At 38.8% G+C, this 17544-nt stretch overlaps 1 protein-coding gene across 3 annotated transcripts in view; it reads left to right on the forward strand.

Moving 5' to 3' along the window:
• Positions 1-17121, forward strand: part of LOC131032595 (probable serine/threonine protein kinase IRE4) — a 317811-nt gene extending 300690 nt beyond the window's left edge. For 2 of the 3 annotated variants that reach the window (XM_057963623.2, XM_057963616.2), the window contains 3 exons: positions 1372-1530; positions 16274-16351; positions 16634-17121. In XM_057963623.2, coding sequence (XP_057819606.2) covers positions 1372-1530; positions 16274-16351; positions 16634-16732 — 336 coding nt within the window. In that variant the 3' untranslated portion in view covers positions 16733-17121. Of the gene's footprint in view, positions 1-1371; positions 1531-16273; positions 16352-16633 lie in introns of those variants that run through there. The other variant, XR_009103479.2, reaches the window with a different exon arrangement.
• Positions 17122-17544: the final 423 nt, after the last annotated feature.

Here is a 17544-nt window from a genome sequence, read left to right on the forward strand (position 1 = left end):
CTTTGAGGGAATCTATTGTATTTGGTCTCTAAGCGGTTTGGTAACATACATAGACCCTTCTAGGGTCTGATATCTATATTAAGAACTATGAATAATGAAATGTGAGAAAAATAAATAAGCACTTGTTAATAACTAATAAATTGAAGAATATCAATGACTGCCTTCATGATTAGTCTCTCAATTAATTTTAGTATATTGAAATAGATTAACTATGTTAATGAGGTAGGGGACATTACAATCTCAATTTAGATGCTTCTGTTGCATGAATTTCTTTCATCTTGACTAATGGTGAAGAGCATGAGGCTGACACACAAATCAGATTTAGTACAGCTAGTGGGAGTGGCACTCGAGTTGCTTGTGGTTCTAACAAACCATTTGATAATGTTGATTCTATTAATGAAAAATAATATGATGATGTTTATCAGTTTTCCATGTGCAATTGGTTTAATATAAACTATTTTAATTTGTCTTAACATTTGACATTAAATTACTAATTATTTGTTATATATTTAATTTTGTGTATATTGTGCAAATTATAGCTATTTTTTATATTTTGAATCGTTGTATGACTAATAGTGAACCAGGTGAAAAATAATCGGCAAAACACTGAACCTCAGCAAACTTGTACTTCAAACCTGAACTGGCAACATGGAGGTTAACAGGTGACTAGTGTTGAGTTGGCTTTGAAAATAACTTTTGTGTAACCAAGCTACAGTGACATCTCATACATCTTAGAGCTCCTTAAGCTCTACTAAATTGTTGGCAGCAACAACATAATTTAATATACGCCTAACAAAATCTGTAAAACCATTGAAGATGGGAAATGAAGCATAAATATGAGTTTTTTGGATTGCCATTAAGAGTCTAATACAAGCATTAATACATGGTATTCCTTATGTCAAGTATTTTAATGGGCTGAACCATAAATTAGAAAGAACGCAATCAATACTACTAATATTATACCTCCTAGTGGAAAAAAACGACATCAACCAACAATAAGAATTAACTGTAGTATGAAATTTTAGCATGGATATATGAACCTCATCATTTATTGACATTATTTTTTACCTGAACTATTGTTGATTGTACCTTAATGAAAAATTTCTTTAGATTTATGAGTAAACATTTATGCTAAATTCAGTATATTGCTTAAATTTACTTGATTTAATCTTCAATAAAAGTACTCCACACCTATCTTAGTATTGAAATCTAAAATGAATATCTTGCCATATGCATTAAGCTTGAAAACATTCTGGAATGCTATTGATAATGTTGTTAGAGTATAGGCCATTTTACATGTTATTTAATTTTTATTCTAAATTCAATTAGCAGTAGTTATTCAAATTGTTGCTGTTGGTTTGCACTTTGCAGGCTGCTTTTGTACCAAGTCCAGAAAGTGTAGATGATACGAGCTATTTCACATCACGACATTCGCAGAGCTCATATACCATACAAGAGTATCCAGAATCAAGCGACTGTGGCAGCAGTTCAACTAGTTCTAATTCATTGAATATTGGGCTTGAAGAGGGGGTATGTAAACTAATGTGAAAGGTTTTATAATATTAGAAGTATCTGAATTGATCCTTGAAAGCATCTTAAATAAGTAGAAAGTACTCTAGAATTTATTGGAGCAAACATCAATATAAATCAACAAAATTGGTAAACTGGATATGGCGTGTCACTAGTTTTAAACCTTTGTCACATCCAATTCTAGCAATGGTGTTTGTTTTACTGATCTAAAACAGTGGTGTCATAATCTCTCCTACTCACATGTCCTTGGGATCTTCTATTTTTTATTTGCGGTTACAATGTTTAAATGTGTTTTATGTTCCACCTAATTCAATAGAGCTTACACACATTCCTTTTTCCCAGTTCTCATATTTGCATGCATTGTTTAAGTGAACAGTTTCTTACAAAGTAAAAATCACAAACTTTTCCCATCTCCTAATGACAGTTTTGTTTAATATGTTCTCCTGTCCCACCTCAAATGTTCTAGCCTCTTCGCAACCTTTTCTTGTCATTGTGTGCATTATGTATGACCTAAGTTCCAAGTATTTTGTTTTTGTTCACATATTTGCTAAAGCATGGTCCGGGTCCCAGTTCTAGGCTGAGATGCCCAAGATTTACTTTGGATTTGTCTTGGGCATCCTAGGCCTGAGGTGCCTACGCTAGACCTAGGTGAACCAATAGGCTCCACACAAATTTTAATTGATTTCAACAAATTTTAAAACTTTTTCCAAACAAAAACACTTTGAGTTACCCTAATTTTGCCCTAAAGTGCTCAGATTTCACTCTTTTTGCTTAGAGTCACTCAATCTAATAATTTCACCAATAAAATATAGCAAAACACTAATTTTCCTCCAAGCTGCCGTTGATTGTTTTCTCAAATGTGAAGGCTTGACAAAGGGAATTTATTGGGTTTGTTGTGCTATGGGAAAGGAAGGGCTGCACCTACAAGTTTTATCAGTCAAAAGTAAGTTTATTTATGGTTTTTTTCAAAATTTTCCAAAAAGAATTCATATTTTTTTTTCTTTCTAAAATGTTTTTTGAAACCATTTATACATATTATAGGGGTTATAATGCCTTCTTTTATTTCTTGAGTTCTTTTTTTGTTAGTTGTATAGGGTGTAATAGTTTCATTGGCCCAATCCTCGATAAGTCATTCAAAATTGAGGCATCTCACGTCTTTGGTGACATATATGCATGAATGAGCAATTTCTTGAAGGTGTGGTTTTTGTTGGTGTTGTAGCCAATACAAGAATTAATATAAGAGCTCATATTGGTTTTGTTTAATGTTCTATTGCTAGGGATCATGACTATAGAGCAGTAGTCATTTTAACTTTGAATATCTTTTTATGTTGAGATCATGACACAAAGCCTTCAACAGATAATTTTGTGGTGAGTTATAACTTTAGTACATTGGACCTAGTGCCTTGTTGGTAACTCCCAAGCGATGTTGGAACCTTTGTTAACATCCAAAATATTATAGGGTTGAAAAGTTTTCTACTTTAGTCAATGCACTTTGGTACCACAAATAGTTGCACCCCTTTCTAAGTAATTGTCATGTCCCTTCTTCAAAATCAAAAGAATTAATTGAGGACCCATTACAACATTTTTATTTCCCATAGGCTATAAGGGATAAAGTAAGGAAAATAAATAAATAAAAATATTTTAAGTTGGGTCCAGCCATTTTATTTTAAAAAAGTGTTTTTAATCACTCGGAGGAAATTTTGGGAGGGAAAAGGGAATACAAATTGTGGGCACAAAAGGCAACCTATAAAGAAAGTCAATGGATCAAAGCAAATCATTCATTTATCCTTGTTATCAAGTCCATTTTCAAAGATTAAACACTTGAGGATGAAAACCCTTGTGTAGGAGATGTAAAGAATGAAAAACCTCATCTCCAGTTGAGGCAATTCCATTTGGGGATCACATTAGTGCTGATTATTGTGATTTATTATGAAGATTTCTGATTGGATCAATTACATATTTGCAAGCAATTTCAGTGATATTTCAACAAGTATTATTATTGGTGAAGAATTTCCAATGCTCCATTTCAAGGCATCCCTGTTGACCTTTTTTGTGAAGGATTATTCATAAAAATTGCCACTGTGCAACCTGTTGTGACCTAATCACACATCACCCCATCCCAGATAGGGACCCCCTACCTTTTAGGCCCTTTTGGTTGTTTGTTCTTGGTTTTTTTGTGGGTTTTGGTGGCAGTCTCATTATTCTCTCGGTTTTGCGAGTGTTTGGGGGTCATTTTGATTAAGTTTTCTTTTCATTTGAGCAAATTTGGTGAAGTCTAGGGCCTGTTTTGTCTTTTTAAGGGTTTCTGTCTTTAGTCCTTGATTTTAGGGGTTTTTGTTAGGGTTTTTGAAGAAACTAAACATACAAATAGAATCAGGACCCTTCAAGGAACCTCCCAGTAAAATTTGAGCCAAAACGGAGCAACTTTCTATTTTTAGAAAGTTCCTATTTTTTAGGGATTTTATTGTGTCCCACAATGTCGTCATTTTGCCAAAAATCAAACTTACTATTTTTAGTAATTTCTATTTTTAGTAAGTCATTCTTGTGTCCTGTATAGGGATCTAACACTGACATTTAAAAGATTTATATTTTTGGAAAGTTTGTTCTGACAGGACCATTTGGGCAAGGTGACAAAGATCGGGCATTTGCGACTACCTCTAATTCCGGAAAGTCAGAAAGCAGACAGGGAGAGTCAGAAAATGGTTAAGTGTTGGAAGCGCATTCCTTTAGTGGAAAGCTTGAGAAATTTGTCTGTCTAGGAAATCACCCCAAATTCTTATTTAATGGCCCGATCCGGAAGAGGCACAAAATCATCCAAGTCTAGAAAGCGATGTTAAAAAAAATCTGGCATCAGAGAAGGAAGAAATGTCAAAATTCCTCTTTCAATGAAGAACTGCACCTAGCAAGGATGGAAGGCGCTAAATTGAACATTCCATGGAGAGTTGGAAAAACATTGAATTCCATGACATGCAAAAATCCGCCCTACTCCTCAAGTGGGCGCCAAAATGGTATACTTTGGGAAAATGGACAAAATTGTGAATTCCTTGCCTTCAATGAAATTCCGCCCAAAGAATCCAAAACAAGTGATGGAAAATTCCAAACAAAGTGTGAATTCCTCCTTTAGGTAAAATTCTACCTGGGGAGTATAGGGGCGCTAAAGAGAAGGTAGCATGGAAAATTTCAAGGTGGTTGAAATAGCACCCTAGACTAATGGAAAGTGCCAAATTGAGGGGTGCTTGGAGGAAAGAAAAAATGTTGAATTCCATGACTTAGGTGAGATTGCGCCCTAGGAGAAAGGAGGGCGCTAAAGGGAGGTGATGAAGGAAAGATGGAGAAGTGCATGAATCCTCCACCAATGCAAAACACCGCTCAACACTTAGGTAGGGTGCTAAAAGTGAAGTATCATGGAGAAGGGAGAAAGTTGTGAATTCCCTCTCCTAGTTGAAATAGCACCCAAGATGAATGGAAGGCGCCAAAACCAAATGTGCAAGGAGAATTGAAAAATTTATGAATTCCTTGCCTTAGGTAAAATAGCGCCCAAGGCATGAAGAAGGCGCCAGGCTAAGGTAGTCATGGAAAATGTGAAAAGCATGAAATTTCCTTCCCAAGTGGAATCCACACCTATGCACAGAGATGTGCTCCTAAATGATTAAGGCATGGAAAATGATCAAATTCCAAGACATACTGAATTCCACGCTTAAAGATTGAAAATTGAAAATTTTGGCTAAGGCATGAAAGTCTAGGGGTCAAGGAGGAATAAAAAGTTAAAAATCCCCTCGAGAAATTTTTCGAAATCATGAGGAATTTCTCTATCCAATGAGCCTGGCTCCTAAATTTTAGGAGGATCCATAAAAAATAGGAGATGTTGAAGAAGCGTGAAAATTCCTTCAGAAGCGGAAGAGGACAAGTTAGAATGAAAATCAAGCAAATCTTAAAGAATCTTTCAATTTCCCTCCGAAATTTGAAAGAGTGGAAGTTAATGAGTTGGCGAAGGGGAATCTTCCAAGTATGATGCATAACTTAGTGCATTAAGTGAAACTTCTAAATTCGAACTTACAAGGGATGTTTCTTTTGCATGGCGTAGTAATTGGGAAAGTATGACGCATCATAAATTCAATTGCTAAATTGATGCCTGCTAACTTAGGAGTACGATTTGAGGGTTCTATATAAACATGGAGAAGCATTTCATTTCTCACGTGCAGGATTCAACAAAGAAGAATTGGAGAAGTGAAGAGAAGTCATACTTAGTCTTTGTTTTCATCATTCCCAAGGTGCTTTTCAGGATGGCGGAATCAAGCAAGGCAGCTACCCTCTCCAGGCAGGCATTGATCAAGGCAGAGATGAAAGGTTTCCTTCCTCGTCCCAGATGAATTCCGGATGGGAGGAAATCAGCGATACAAATTTGGGCACATTCAATTTGGCTGCATTCAAGATCAGAATGTTCGGGATAGCAGGGCATAGTCCATCACCAACAGCTATCAAAATTGTCAAGAGCAAAATTGTTGCGGCAGCTGGTTTTCCTCCTACTATTCAATGTCTAGACTTGATTCTGGAGTGTACAGAGCATTATAATCCGGAGCGGAAGACAATTTCAACGTCAGATGGCAGGCTGTTGGCGACATTGACTCCGAAGTCAATTGGTGAGGCTTTCGGAATTCCTTCACCCTATTCCATGACATACAAGACCAGCAACGGAGCTAAGGCAGTATATGAAGCAAGTCCTGCCATATGTGCGGACTTGATTAATAAACAGTGGTTGCTAAAGCCTAGGATGCATGCCTCCAAGATGCCAAAGACTCTCACTATCTTTGAGTTCAAGCAGGAGTATGTGGACCTGGTAAAGATGTTGAGCAGAGTAATGGGGTGTTCACATTCTGTGAACTTTGAAACATGGATGTTCTTCTACATAGGCGAGATCATGAATGCAAATGGGCTAGTTGCCTCACTGTCAGACTCAATGGCCATCTACCGGTTGCCTCACTGTTGCCGATTGAACTCTTCAACCTGTTTCTCATCACACACTCAGTCTATTTTCTGATTCTCGTTGAGTACTTGACTAATCTGCTCTCTACAATAGCAACGCTCTATCATTCAGCAGCCCTAAACAATATCTTTGGCTCGCATACATATAGCAGGATTTTCCCGCCAAGACCTAAGTTTGAACATTAGCATGGTTAGGGTTTCCGCCATGCACTGAATCTGCATCCGATCTGATCTCTGATTATTGTGACATATCAAATCCAATCTGATATCATGTCCTTATCAATGTTCAGTACTCAATCAATGAGCATCACCCATTTGTCTACCCTGCGAAACACGTCTTCTCTCTTTAGCCGTCTGTAGCATGTTTGTCTAATCGATCACGTGAGTGATGCGGTTTCCTTTATCCTCTTCGATCTGCAAGATCGGTCTTTTTTGGATCTCTGATGTTTCCTTCATCTCGAGCCGCAATCCTCTGCTTTTCTTCCTCGAGCCTCGCTATCGTCATAAATGTTGGACCAGTCGCCAACCTCACCGACACATAACACCGACCTATACATGCATGCCACTTCACCTCCACGTGTCCCCTTTGTCGACATCCACCTTTGCTAAGTCTTCCATGTCGGTCCAGACAAGATCACTGACCAACCACACAACCGGGTTCATCTACCAATTCACAGACTCTGCCAGTTATACCCTAACCGGTCTGTCTTCAACCTTGCACTCTGCTTCTCTTCCAGTGGAGCACCTAAACCGGTCAGCACACATGCCAACCTACCTCATTCACATTGTCATCAATTGGGAGCCTTCTGCATCTGCACTTTGACAGCATTATCGGTGGACATACTTACCAGTAAACACCTTGATGACATCATGTCATCAATCTTCAACATGCTCCATCTGTCTGCAATTGCTCAACTTTGCCTTCTTCATTCATTAGACCAGTTCTCCAATTAATTTGTTTGTCAAAGTGACAAACATATCCTACAGTCTCTATACCGGCAACTCATCATTGTCTACCTGGCTGATCCGGTGCATATCCCTGATCTCATGCACCTAAGGCAGCTTAGTGTTTCACCAATTCATTCGGTGTGAGCCTTCAATCACCTGCCTTTACCTCTTCTTCCTTATCTCACAGAACTATGATGCACACTATGCATAATAGGAGATAAGCTCCACTCATTGGTGGTAGTGGATCCTTGTCATCTGCATCTTGTAATGCACTCATGTGGCTTCCCTGTTTGTGTAGCATATCTTCAAACAGGCACATGTGATATAGTTGGGGCACACTTACTGTCAGTCATCTCTTCACGTGGAGACTACATCTCTCTCTGGTGGGAGTCCTGCTATTCTGCATCCACACAGTACATCGGTGACCTGTACATCCTTCTCCTCCAGTGTTGATATGATTTAGGTAACATTTCGCCTCTTTATCACAAACAACAACTCAAGCACCTCGCTCATCCTGCTTGTACACTAGGCATAAGCTTGCCGGTTGGCAACTACTCACTGTCAACACAACTCTTACCAGTTGACATCCTTTCCTTACCGGTAACCTTGTCCATTTCATCCTCACAAGTCAAACACTAACTTATGTACCGGTGACTCCAGTGGTCATTCCTTTGAATGACATTCTCTTCTTTACCAGTGACCTGCAACACTAGTTGACATCAAAGACTGCATGTCAACAATACTCCCATACCGGTTGTCCTTCTATACCAGTTGACATCAATGACAACACAATGCCAACACAGACATGATGAAGTAGTCTGGGCAGCACATTGCTTGATCTCAACAAAACCTATGAAAGGGCAACCGACTTAGTACCAGGATGAGGAACTTGAGTCGGTTTTGGATAAGCATAGTTTGGTCTTCGCTGATATTCCACCTGTTATACCCCCACACCAAGGCTTTGAGCACACCATTGAGTTGGAGGAAGGAGCAAAACCTGTTATCACCACACCCTATCGCCACCTGAAGAAGTTCAAAGAAGAGATAGAGAAAACGATCCAGGAACTCCGCAATAAAGGATGGATCCAGCCCAACTCTAGCCCCTTTGCATCCTCAGCGTACTAGTGAAGAAGGACGAAACTCTCAGAATGTGTGTTGACTACCGTGCACTAAACAAGAAGACTATCAAGAATAGATACCCCATTCCCAGGATCGATGAGTTGATGGACAAAATACATGGCGTAGTCTATTTGTCCAAAATTGATCTCCACTTCGGCTACCATCAGATCCGTATGAGGGAGCAAGATGTGGAAAAGACAATCTTTTGTTGCCATTACGGACACTATGAGTTCTTGGTTATGCCATTTGGATTAACCAATGCTCCAGCCACTTTTCAGTCTTGCATGAACCACATCTTCAACAAGCAACTGCGTAAGTTCCTACTGGTATTCTTCGATGACATACTCATCTACAGCAAGACCTGGGAGGAACATCTGGGACATTTGGATGAAGTATTAGGGATTATGAAGTCGCAATCATTATATGCTAAAAGGTCCAAATGTGAGTTTGGAATGACCGAGGTCCTGTACTTGGGTCATGTCATCAGCCCCCAAGGAGTACAAGTTCACCCGGAGAAGATTCAGGCAATTCTGGACTGGCCTCCACCCAAGACTCTCTTGGAGCTGCGTGGATTTTTTGGATTGTGCAGTTATTATAGAAGTTTTGTGAAAGGATTTTCACAGCTTGGTGCACCACTGACAGATCTAACAAAGAAAGGATCCTTCCATTGGAATGCGTAGGCGCAACACACCTTCGACAAATTAAAATAAGTTATGAGTACGTGTCCAATTCTGGCACTACTAGACTTCACTCGCCCTTTCATCTTGGAGTGCGATGCCTCAAGAGAAGGCATTGGAGCGATGTTGATGCAAGTACATCACCCCATTGTGTTCGAGAGTCGAAAGCTCTCGGGAGCTGAGCGGTTGTACTCCATCTATGGCAAGGAGATGCTCGCCAGCATGCACGCACTGACGAAGTTTCGGCAGTACCTCGTTGGGGCAAAGTTTGTCGTACGGACAGACCACGACAGCCTACGATAGTTCTTGGAGCAGAGGGATCTGAACGAACGACAACAGAAGTGGGTGAGTGTTGTGTGTTGCACACACTCCCTGTCGTCGACAGGGTCCCCCTTCCTTTTTTGGGCCTTTCCGTCTTTGCCCTGTTGAGTTCCGCGCAGAGTGTCTTGCATCCTTTCGAGCGAGCCCGTGATCAGTCCATAAGAGGAGCCTGTGAATCCATGAGGTCAGTTAAGCCCTCGGGTGTGAAAATTCCAAGAGATTGTCTAAGCTTGTAAAATCGCCTTAGATAGGCGTGGGGTGATAGAGACTGGCGAAATCTGCCAAGTAAAGGATAAAGCGTCTGAAGGTCGCATAAGGACCCAAAGACGCCAATTTTCGCATAAGGATATAAGAGAGATAAGAGGGTGCAGAGATGTTAATTTACGAAAAAACCTCCTCCGTATCCTGAAATTCGCACTAAATGAGAGAGATTACATGATGTTTTTAGAAGTTTGCAGGATTTGTATGAATGTCGATTTTCGCCAACTGAAAGGTAAAAGGGGGGCGAAAGCCTTAAACTCACCCAAATGCCAAAATTGACAAAACTCACCCAAAAGGCCGAAATTCGGACCTTTAAGTGAAAATGTGAAAAAAAGCAAAGTTGACAAAACTCACCCAAAAGGCCGAAATTCAGACCTTTAAGTGAAAATGGGAAAAAAAGCAAAGTTGGCAAAATGCCCCAAACGGCCGAAATTCGGACCTTTAAGTGAAAATGTGAAAAAAAACAAAGTTGACAAAACTCACCCAAAAGGCCGAAATTCAGACCTTTAAGTGAAAATGGGAAAAAAAGCAAAGTTGGCAAAATGCCCCAAAAGTGCTAACGAAGGGTTTAAGGGGATCCTGGAGTGTTTTGGCCTAGTTATTTCCAATTTGGGCCAAAACGAAGTTGATTTACTCAGTTTCAGGCATACTTACTATTTTTAGTAAGTCAGCAGGACATAGTGGAGGCCAGTTTTGGTGTTTGGATTTGATACTCCTCGGTGAGAGCTTTCCGACGAGCTATCACTCGCATTATTCGGAGTCCGATTGCTAATACATTTTAATGCCTGAAGTTTTATTAAAGTAACATTTAATTAAATTGTAAAATATTAAAGTGTTACTCTAATATTTATTTTATGGGGATCTGTACCCAAGGGAGACATAAGTGAATATTTTAATATATGTTTTATATTGCTCATCTTTTATCCCACATTGCCCATGAGAGTTGAGTGGACCCTTGGAAAAAGAATAAAAGAAAGCGTTTGTGGCTTCATTAGATATGTTGAATATGAGAAGAATTGGTATGTGTGAGTTGCAGATCTATTCTTGGCATTAGAGGACGTCTATCCTCTCTTGTGACATTCTAGACATCATTCCCCTGGGGTTTGGCCTTTGGAATCCATTGCTATCAGCTTCATTATCAGGCAGATTGGGTGCATTTCCAACTACAGGCAGATTTAATGTTTGTTCATATCTTCTTCCCTACTTGTCCGATGCTTATGCCATTTTGAGGAGATGATTTTATGAAGATATTGGACCTGTTGAAGACAAATTAATATTGCTGCAACACTATTCACGTGGGTACTATTCACGCAATTACTATTCACATGGGTACTATTCACATGGTTACTATTCACGTGGGTACTATTCACGTGGTTACTATTCACGTGGGTACTATTCACGCGGGTACTATTCATGTCACTGTAGCAGCAAGATTGAAAATGATTGCTGGAGTATTATGTCAATAATGCTGGAATAATTAGTGAGTTGATAATCTGCCATGTATTTGATTTTATTAAAATCTGAAAATAACATCTTATCAGCAGTAGTTCAATTTTTAGTTTGCATATTATTGTAGTTTCATTCTTGTCCATATTCTGTGATTTCAATTCCATGTAAAACAAACCAACATTTGATTTCCGGAGCCATAAGGGAATTTAAAACATTAAACGGAGAAATAAGGAGTTGGATGCAAACTATTTGATAAAATTTCTAGCAGCAATTGGTATGGTTTTTGGGCATTTCGGGGTGTCCATTACATCAACAGTGAGCAAAGTCTAGGTATTTGATTTTGACATTGAGTATGTGAACGGCAAGAATAACGTGGTAGCCAATGCCCTGTCAAGAAGGCCTGCCATATGTTCTCTATCCCAGATTTCGATGGATTGGAAGGAACATATGTTGGTTGAATACTCCAAGAATACTTTTTCCTGCGAATTGATGGATGGTCAAGTGCAGGATTACCGATACAAGGTGGTTGACGACATCATTTACTACAAGGCCAGAATTTATCTGGTACCCGAGTCCAAGATGAAGGAAAAGATTATGAAGGAAATGCACGACTCTCCCTTGGCCGGACACCCGAGATACTTGAAAACCTACAGATAGATCCGAGAAAGGTTTTCCTGGAAGGGACTTAAGAACGATGTTCTGCAGTATGTGCGGGAATGCTCCACCTGTCAGCAGAACAAATCTAAGCACACCTTACCGGTTAGACTGCTGCAACCACTGCCAATCCCCGACCAGAAATGGGATAGCATCTCGATGGATTTCATCACTGGGCTCCCCAGAGTGCAAAGAAAGGATTGCATTTTCATCATAGTAGACCGCTTGACCAAGTATGCCCATTTTTTTGCCATCCCCACATGATACCAAGTAGTTCAAGTGGTCAAGTTGTTCTTCTGTGAGGTATTCCGCTTACATGGTCTACCACAAAACATATTAAGTGACAGGGATAGCCGTTTTCTGAGTACCTTCTGGATGGAGTTATTTCGGTTGGCAGGAACCGAGTTGTCGCCCAGCACGAGCTACCATCCACAGACAAACAAACAGACGAGATTGTGAACAAATGGTTGGAGGGTTATCTCAGGAACTATGTCTCAGCACATCAAAAGGCTTGGGTCCGCTGGCTACATTTGGGTGAACACTATTATAACACCACCTATCACATGTCGATAGGCATGCCACCCTCCAAAGCATTGTATGGTTATGAACCTTCTTCATTTGTTGATCTGGCATTGGGAGATAGTTGTGCACCAAGGGCCAAAGATTGGCTTTAGGAGAGTTTGGACATCCTAACATCTCTCAAAGATAACCTGCAAAGGGCTCAGAACCAGCAAAAGATGTATGCCGATCAGCACCAAATTGAGCGAAATTTTGAGGTGGGCGATCTGGTATACCTCCGACTTCAACCATACAGACAATCCACCTTGAAGACAAGTGGTAAGGAGAAGTTGAAGCCACGTTTCTATGGACCCTACAGGGTGGTTCGGAGGGTGGGCGAAGTTGCCTACGAGTTGGAGCTTCCTAAGGGGAGTCGGATTTACAATGTTTTTCACGTGTCATGTCTCAAGAAGGCCATCGGGCAGCGTGTCATGTTAAGTTTGTTACAATACTAGGATCACAAGAAGATGACCATGCACAGTGATCATAGGGTGTGCTCGATTAACCACGGGCAATGATTCTCATCATTGTTGCCCTCCCAACCATAAACGATATACTGTTATCGTCTCCCCCGAGCACGGAAATTATATCTCTGATATATAGATATCAAATCTGGATATGACTTTATAGTATTGCTTCACTTCTTGAAGCTATATGAACAAGTTAATTTGTCATACAAAAATACAATTTGTACGTAATAAGTTTACTCTTCTAATGAATTCGTTGTGGCTGAAGAATGAAGTCAATCTGCTATGTAATACGATCAGCAGTAGACCAAACACGATTTGTAGATGATAATGCACAAGCTGAAGGTAAAGGCGGATCTGATTGCTCTTCTAATCGATCTGCCTTTCTTATTCGATAATCATGTTTCACACATTAACCTTGCCTTCTATTCACGTGGATGCAGAATACAAGACGTAATACACACTGTTTGTTATTCCTTCCACCACAGTCGCTATTCCTAAATGTCGACCTGCTGATGTATTTGTTTTCTTACTTACCTTTGCTTCCATCGACAACAAGGTATATGTATACAACAACGTTGGTCCACGAAGGAGTCACGACTCCTTGTGGAACCGACATGTTTCCCCAAGGAGTCGTGACTCCTACGTGGAGTTGCGTTGGTTTGACTAAAGAATGATTCCCAATAATATCGCCAGGTTCTTAATAGATATAATCAGTTAAACAAACTGAAAGAGATATGCCATCATTTGCAATGAACCAATAATGTTAATTAATGAATTAATATAATATGATTAATATTATGAATAACTAGTAACACAAGGTTGTTGCAAATTATTCATAATATTAATTGTAATATTAATCATAACATTACCAATCAATACTTAAACGATTACATAAATATATATCTATATGTGATCAGAATAGTAAGGATAGATATACGGATAAATACAATACAAATGTCTAAGGCCGTAAGGCTAATTAGACATTTGGTTCATCCGACCGATGCTACATATTTCAACACGTCACAGTGTCCAAGGATCTGCCACCCATCGACGAAGAAGGAAAACTAATTTTGGAACCGGCAGAGATCATCGATATCAGAGAAAAGAGGCTGAGATCGTGCACAGTCAAGGAGTTCCTTGTGCGCTGGAAGAATCTACCAATCGAGGATGCCACCTGGGAAGGCGAGCAAATTCTAGAGCATCCAAGTCTGCAATTGCTTGAGGGCAAGCAATTTTTGGCCCGGGAGGACTGTGATGTCCCTGATATAATTAAATAATAAAATTAAAATACTTATTGTAAAGCCCCAAATGTAATAACAAATCTTTCAGGCCCTTTATTTAATTAGATTAGTCAAGTCTTAGTTTGGTCATGTCGGCCCATTTGTAACCCTTCGGGAAATTCCCCGAAGCCCATATTTTTGGTCGAGTTTGTCATTTGTGTTGATATGCGAATTTGGTATTTTCTTTGTATGTACGAATTCCAATTGGAGTTCAGCTTGTCTGCCATTTCGGAGGTGAGAGATCCTCCCTACTTGGCATCCACAATTTCGGTGGGAGTTTCTCCTCACCCTATTCTGCTTCTATTCGGAGTCTGTGTAATTTGTTGTGTAATCATTATCAATATAATTTCTCTTTGCATGTGCAAACCCTCGGATTATTTCTTTGGCAAGTGCGAATCTCCATCTAAAGTGTCTTGTGTCCGGAATATTAATAATTCATTTCATTCCTCTGTGAAACACCGACTGTCTAAGCATTTGGAGGACTCGAGGGGCGGGACTCGGCAGATATTCACTCACCGTAGAGCTAGCACTACCATATGCCCAGTCCATACTACCATCCCCACTGTACGGTCAAGGCACAACTTATCATCATACGGCCAGCACTGCCGTACGCTCAGCCCGTGCTACCATCCCCACCGTACAGTTAAAGCACAGCATATCACAGTACGGCCAACACTCACCATACGGTCAAAGTCGCTGATCCGTCACCGCACACCGATTGCTGGAGGGAGCATACCGTACGGTCACCACCATACGTTCTAAGGAAGCCGTAGGAATTACACCGTACATGGAGCAAGTATTTGGAGGAGACTGTACTACGTACGAAACATTACATTTAAGCTATTCTAGGAAAAATCCTTTTTTTCTTTTTCACTAATTTTTAAGTAAAAATATATATATATATTTACTTGTAGTTGCTTTTTTAGAAAAAAAGGATTCTTACTTTTTTTGCTTCTTCAAAAATTTTATTGCTTTTACATTGTTTTCTTTGAAAAAGCGTTCTGTTTTTATATAGTAAAAAGCTTACCATGTTCTAGTAAGCATTTTATTAAGACACTCAATATCACCTATCTAGATGTTGACCTAAAGTTTGAAGAGCTATGCAACAAGCTCTTATAGTAGGACAGATAGAAGAAATAGTTCGGTGGATGCAACAAAGAATCTGGAAAACATCACGTCATTATCGTGGTATGTTGGGTCATATGAAGCAGCACTATAGAAAAGGTTGGCTGAACAGAAGTTCAACCAAGGATATTTTACCTTAGCATGATATTTTATTTCCTTGAATCTCATGCAGTAGTTTACTTTTATGTCTTACAATGCTTTGATGTTCATTACATTTATTACCAAGGAGCTAATGTAAGTATACTTGTAGTTTGTATCTGTCTTAGACTTTAGTAGTTGCTCTTTTTGTATGAGCTACTCCAAAATATACGCAGTTTCAAAACTATAGAACCTCACTGTTTAATTGCAGGGTAGATATAATTAACTCTTTTCCTTGTTAATAAATTTTTGCCTTTGTGAAAAAAAAAGTATGATTGACCCTTTTTAAGGTCTAAAAAATGTAGCTTTCCCACGTCCTTCAAATCCTATGTCAATGTTCTTTATGTTTCTATTGATGCGCACTTCACCATGAACGGAACAAAGAAAAGTTGAAACGGTATTGTGTGTCCATAGATGATCAAAATAGGTTAATGGAACTATATGTATACCAGTGAGCAATAATAGCAACAGTTGCACCCAAATAAAATGGACAAAATGAGCCTACCTAAAGCATAACATAAAATAAAATATAAGGAAATTGTTCCGTACTCCATTTATCCTGGAGTAGCCTCAGACACTGCCTGCCACTTCATTCTTCTTGAATCTCTTTACAGTCACACGGTCTCTTTTCATTTTATCTCTAAATGCAGAATTGATTATGGCATATTATTTTCTTTTATTAATTTTTTGTCATATGCCTTCTATTTTCATTCCGAGGCAGTCAAAGTGAACAATTTGTCATGTTTTGTGAAATGTTTAGGTGGATGAATGTGGAGACCTGACAGAATTTGATGGCCGACCTGCTGTCAACTTTCCCTTCAGTGATTTTTCCTTCAAGGTGAATGAATAGAACTTGATTATAGAAATAAATTAGAATATCACCAGTAATTACATAAAATAAATTGCTTTATAGTTTATAATTATGAAAATTTGTCTTCCTTATGTTTGTAAGATTGAAGCGACCCCTATAAATCAAAAAAACATAATCACATCATGGCCCCACAAGCAAATAGAAGAAAACAATGAACATTATAAATCCATGTAGCAAGATTGTGATATTGTATGAAACTTTAATTTTGAAGAATATAGAAGCATTTCTGATATTGTTTTATGGACGCAGAACTTGTCACAATTGGCATCAATCAATTACGACCTAGTTTTGCAAAGTGCAAAGGATTCATCGAAATCTTCTCCACCATCAAGGGGGCGTGAACCATAAAATGAAATCCAGAGAATGTATATCATGTCACCTTGTACATAAGCATAATTGATGATCTCCAGAATAAACTGTAACCCAAAACCAGTTGGTGAATTTACATGTACATATTACCGAAGACCATTTATTTACCCTCTTCATTAATAATTAAATTTTATTTATCGAGGTCTTCATCTGAGGCTTCTTGTTTCTTTTTTACTGTACTGCAACAAAATGTAGTCTGCGGGAAGCAAATCATTGAGTTGTGATGATAAATGGAGAATCGATTTACTTTAAAATGTACTTGCGAGCAATAATGGCAGCATCATTGCATTCCTATATAATTTATTCCAGTGAATAAGCAAGTACCATAATTCAGACGTTTATATCAATTCTGATTTTGTGAAAAAGAAGAGTTGGCCTTTTTTTCAAACTATTATTCGTAGTTCTCACATGATTACTCACATTCAGAGTCATCCAAGTTCTTTTTCAAGATATGTAATCATATATTATTGAAATTGCATAGTCTTCATTTATTCTCTTGAAAGAGAAAGTTGCCTTTAAAATACAGGATTTATTTACAGTATTAAAACCTTAAAATACATACCTGAAGGTATGGCACATGTTTTAGAGATGAATATGATTGGTATACAAGAGACGCGTCTTGCGGTGTCTTAAGGAATATCTCCTTCTAGAAAACAAATAAAAAGCACATATCAAAAACTCAAGGAAATATCCTAAGCCCTAAAAGTTGAAAAGATCACACCGAATTCATTTATTCAAACAAAAAAGTTAAACAGGAAATTTGGGAAGCATACAAAATACGCCAGCAAAAT

Source organism: Cryptomeria japonica, chromosome 3, assembly GCF_030272615.1.
Source record: "Cryptomeria japonica chromosome 3, Sugi_1.0, whole genome shotgun sequence".
Taxonomy (NCBI): Eukaryota; Viridiplantae; Streptophyta; class Pinopsida; order Cupressales; family Cupressaceae; genus Cryptomeria; species Cryptomeria japonica.